This window comes from Notolepis coatsorum (assembly GCF_963971535.1).
Source record: "Notolepis coatsorum genome assembly, chromosome: 10".
Taxonomy (NCBI): Eukaryota; Metazoa; Chordata; class Actinopteri; order Aulopiformes; family Paralepididae; genus Notolepis; species Notolepis coatsorum.
Window position 1 is genome coordinate 8513241 of NC_140174.1, and position 5326 is coordinate 8518566.

The window sequence follows — 5326 nt, forward strand, 5'->3', positions numbered from 1 at the left end:
ACGTATGGTATCATATGAAACTAGAGATCATGAGGAATCTGTTGACAAAGAGATTAAAGCTAGAGTGCACTCCCTATAATAATAATAATAATAATAATAATAATAATAATACATTTTATTTGGTGGCGCCTTTCACGACACCCAAGGTCACCTTACAGATCATAAAAACAAAGCAAGGCAGTTAAAAGTCGAGGTTAAAAACAAAACAAACAGGAAGTATAAAACAGTGAAGTTAAAATAACAAAACAAACAAACAGCATGGGGTATAGAACAGTGAGTGTGACACAGGTTATAGTGAATATGCGAGTTTAAACAGATGGGTTTTCAGTTGTGATTTAAATGATGATAGGGAGTCAGACTGTCTGACATGTGGGGGCAGCTGAAAGCTTGGGCACCCATGTGCTGAGGCGTGAGCTGGGGATGGAGAGGAGTCCAGTAGAGGATGAGCGGAGGGTGCACCCATGGTGCTGAGGCTGGGGATGGAGAGGAGTTCAGTAGAGGATGAGCGGAGGGTGCACCCATGGTGCTGAGGCTGGGGATGGAGAGGAGTCCAGTAGAGGATGAGCGGAGGGTGCACCCATGGTGCTGAGGCTGGGGATGGAGAGGAGTCCAGTAGAGGATGAGCGGAGGGTGCACCCATGATGCTGAGGCGTGAGCTGGGGATGGAGAGGAGTCCAGTAGAGTAGAGGATGAGTGTTTTGTCTAGATTTAAGATAATTCTATGGTTATTTAGGTAAAGTGCAAATCAACCAGCTAAGCTAGCTAGCTAATATAGCTATTTGTTTTATTCGTTTGTATTTACCGCACTTGTATTATCAGATAAATAATATCGGTCATTAGCCCTGCTCTCTAAATAGCGGTATTGGCACCACTAGTTACAACATGTACAATTCAAAGATACAATCAAAGCAGTAACACGGGCTAGATCCACAAAGAATGGATTGCACGGAGCAAATTGCACCCTTACTTACAATTCATTATGAATTGAAAATGGGGGACCCTGATGTAAACATGACGAAATTCTTTCTCTGGTCTGCATCCCCTTAACAATTGTGTGTATTGAGCCGTACTGTATTGTACCCATTCTGCAATCTGTTAATAAAACTTTCATTCAATCAATCAATCTGCAACTTCACAATCACGCGAGCAGTCTAACGCCTGTCCCGTCTCCCTGTCTCCCTGTCCCCCTGTGAGTGGCTGTCCTGGAGTGATGACCGGAGTGCTGGACGTCCCGTGATGACACCCACCCAGGATGCGACCCTCTCTGCGTGCCCCCCTGTTTCCCTATCTCCGGCTGTCTCGTAGTGATGACCGGAGTGTTCGACGTCCCGTGATAACCGGGAGGATGCGACCCTCTGCGTCGCCCCCTGTCTCCCTGTCTTCGGCTGTCTCGGAGTGATGACCAGAGTGTAGAACGTCCCGGGAGGACGCGCCCCTGTGCCTCAACTAGAGCTGCTATCAGTTCTATCTCTAATCTCATAAAATGTTCAGCTGCTATCACTATCAGCTCTATATTTAATTTTTCAAAAATGTTCAGTTGCTATCGCATGCACTCATCTGTGTTTCACTACGCACATGGGTGCAGGCTTACCAACTGTTCGCCTGTTTTTTGCAACATGCAACACTACTATCACCGACATCTAAGAAGGGAGATCCCCCCTTGAACGGCCCTTCTAAGGTTTCTCTCCTCCACACTGCCTGTGGTGCATTTTTTCCTATTGTTAGGTTTTAGTGAGTTTTTCCTTACCTTCGCGTGGGGTACGTCTGGGAGTGTTGCATTTATTTATGTTGCATTTATTTATTTTGCATTTATTATAATTTTTTTGGACCTTATGGTATTCTTGATTTTTCTTGACTTATTGTGTTGTTTCTTCTTGACTTGTTTAAAGAAGACGTGTCTCTGTTAAGCACTTTGAGTTGCATTCTGTGTATGAAAGGTGCTATATAAATGAAGATTATTATAAGTAGACTCAATCAACATTAGTACATAAAGATAGAAGTGTTTTCCAGGTGAACACAGTCTGCTAAATGATGCAATTTGTGTTTAGTGTTTTGCAAACATGTGATTTAGAATTTGTATTCTAAAATCGTATCGTAAATGTATTCTAAAATCTGAAATAGTCTTTGTTGCTGTTCTTTGTGTGTAGGTTTTGAGAAATTGAGTTCTTTGAGTTTTGAGAAATTGAGCTATAGGTTCAGGTAACTGTAAATAGAAAAAAACGATTAAAGTAGACTCAATCAACATTAGTACATAAAGATACAAGGTCAAACTGTAACTTTTAAATGTTCTTTATTACCAATGAACCCAATAATCTTTACTCAACATTAAAGCCACAGGAGACATGTTTAGTGGAAAGCAGCCATTATAGGCTTCCCTGTCAGCATTCAATCAACAAGTGACTTGCAGACAAAAGGAAGACGTGCCTGACAGGGATAATCATTCCAGTTAAGGATGGAAGTGGCGGCGCAATCTTCCTTCCCTCCCGAGTTGTTGGGCTCCCCCTCCCGCCAGTGGGTGAAGGTCACGTTGGTGTCGTCGGACCACATCCACTCTCCCTCCGTGTCCATGTCATGCATGCCGATCCAGGCGCGCCATTCACTCTGGGACGCCGCGATCAGAGTTTGGATGAAGTCGTCCTCGTCTAGACTGTGGACAGATGTTAAGGTGGCACCCTGAGACTCACAGTGGAGATCGGCGTCAGCCCATGACATTTCCACACCGTAGTGACTGTAGCAGCTTCCGTCGTAGCTGTGCCAGAAGTCTGGGCAGGTCGTGTTGTCGGGTGTAGGGTTGTTGAACACGGGGTCAAAGGTCTGGCCCATGAGGAACAGCAGTGGGAAGAGCAGAGACATTGTGGAGAGTTTGTCCTTTGGTCCCTGGGACCAGTTGTGTTTGAGGATGGTCTTGGAGCTTGTCTGCACCAGAGGCTGTGGTCTGGGAAGCTTGTCTGCACCAGAGGCTGTGGCCTGGGAAGCTTGTCTGCACCAGAGGCTGTGGTCTGGGAAGCTTGTCTGCACCAGAGGCTGTGGCCTGGGAAGCTTGTCTGCACCAGAGGCTGTGGTCTGGGAAGCTTGTCTGTACCAGAGGCTGTGGTCTGGGGAGCTTGTCTGCACCAGAGGCTGTGGTCTGGGAAGCTTGTCTGCACCAGAGGCTGTGGTCTGGGAAGCTTGTCTGCACCAGAGGCTGTGGCCTGGGAAGCTTGTCTGCACCAGAGGCTGTGGCCTGGGAAGCTTGTCTGCACCAGAGGCTGTGGTCTGGGGAACTCACGTGCGGTTCAGGGAAGAGTGATATTTGATTTGTTCTATATTCGAAAATTTGGCATACATATTTGTTTGTATGTCTGATTTTGATTGGTTTAATGTTCTATAATTGTTTGTATATTTTATTGGTGTTTTATTGATATTTGTTTTGTTTTCATGTTGTTTTATTGATTATTCTTGTTTAATTTGTATATGTTTGTATCCAGACCCCAGGAAGAATAGTCGCTGCTGAGGCAGTGACTAATGGGGATCTGAAATAAAGAAATAAAGAAATAAACGTTAAGTGACCTGTGTCTAATACTCTTCTCCCTCGCCCTCCTCCCCTTCCACGCTGTCGGCTCCCACCTCCTCATAATCCTTCTCGAGAGCTGCCATGTCCTCTCTGGCCTCAGAGAACTCTCCCTCCTCCATGCCCTCACCCACATACCAGTGCACAAAGGCCCGCTTGGCATACATGAGGTCAAACTTGTGGTCAAGCCGAGCCCAGGCCTCAGCAATAGCTGTGGTGTTACTCAACATGCACACAGCCCTCTGGACCTTGGCCAGGTCTCCACCAGGGACTACGGTGGGGGGCTGGTAGTTGATGCCGACCTTGAAACCAGTAGGGCACCAGTCAACAAACTGGATGGTGCGTTGGGTTTTAATGGCGGCAATGGCAGAGTTGACGTCTTTGGGCACCACATCACCACGGTACAGAAGGCAGCAGGCCATGTACTTGCCGTGGCGAGGGTCACATTTCACCATCTGGTTGGCCGGCTCAAAGCAGGCGTTGGTAATTTCGGACACTGTGAGCTGCTCGTGGTAAGCCTTCTCAGCTGAGATGAATGGGGCATAGGAAACCATAGGGAAATGGATACGAGGATATGGCACCAAATTGGTCTGGAACTCTGTCAGATCAACATTGAGAGCACCATCAAAACGAAGGGAGGCAGTAATTGAGGACACAATTTGGCTAATAAGCCTATTGAGGTTGGTGTAGGAGGGACTCTCAATGTCAAGGTTCCTACGGCAGATATCATAGATGGCCTCATTATCGACCATGAAAGCACAGTCAGAGTGCTCTAGGGTGGCGTGTGTGCTCAGGATGGAGTTGTAAGGCGCCACCACAGTGGTGGAGAACTGGGGAGCTGGGTAGATGGCGAACTCCAGCTTGGACTTCTTGCCATAGTCAACAGACAGGCGCTCCATCAACAGGGAGGTGAAACCAGCGCCTGTACCACCTGCAAAGCTGTGGAAGACTAGGAAGCCCTGAAGGCCAGTGCACCGGTCAGCCTGAGGAAAAAGAGGGGAACACTGGTCAATAAAACCATTTTCACATTTAGATATATCAATTAGATATTATTCATCTCTGCTGTGGTACTCACCAATTTACGCATCCTGTCCATGACCAAGTCAATGGTCTCTTTGCCAATGGTGTAGTGTCCACGGGCGTAGTTGTTGGCAGCATCCTCCTTGCCAGTGATCAGCTGCTCAGGGTGGAACAACTGGCGGTACGTTCCACTGCGGACCTCATCTGAGGGGAAAGATCAAGTATCAAGTTAAATGAGAGCTAATGAAAGCATTTGAGTACAATACCTGTATGTTTATCACATTTTAAAAAGGAGCTTACCGATGACAGTTGGCTCCAGATCTACAAACACAGCCCTGGGGACGTGTTTGCCAGCTCCTGTCTCACTGAAGAAGGTGTTGTAAGAATCATCTCCTCCTCCGATGGTCTTGTCGCTGGGCATCTGTCCGTCCGGCTGGATGCCATGTTCCAGGCAGTAGAGCTCCCAGCAGGCATTGCCGATCTGGACACCAGCCTGACCAACGTGGACCGAGATACATTCACGCTGGAAGAAAAGGAGATCTTTGAATTGTTTTGTAAAACTATTGTTACAAGTTACAAGAACAAAAACCAAATTCCAACTGTGTCAATTTAACCTACCTCAATTACTACCCTTTAACTACTACCCTTTAGTAACAAACAAGTAAACTAATTACCACTCCCCCTCCTTTGGTTTGGGCTGGGTAGCGATTATTTTAACTACCAAAGTAGTTAATCTCATCAGTGTCCCGTGAGCCA

The 5326-nt window shown here is 46.7% G+C and overlaps 1 protein-coding gene across 1 annotated transcript; it reads right to left on the reverse strand.

The window, feature by feature from the left end:
* Positions 1 to 3555: 3555 nt before the first annotated feature.
* Positions 3556 to 5087, reverse strand: LOC311236132 (tubulin alpha-1C chain-like; the record flags this gene model as incomplete). The annotated part of the gene is made up of 3 exons (XM_084323748.1): positions 4871 to 5087; positions 4626 to 4774; positions 3556 to 4533 (listed from the first exon to the last, which is right to left on the reverse strand). Exons 1-3 carry the CDS (start codon positions 4989 to 4991, stop codon positions 3556 to 3558), a joined length of 1248 nt encoding a protein of 415 aa, XP_084179874.1. The 5' UTR covers positions 4992 to 5087.
* Between the last annotated feature and the right edge of the window lie 239 nt (positions 5088 to 5326).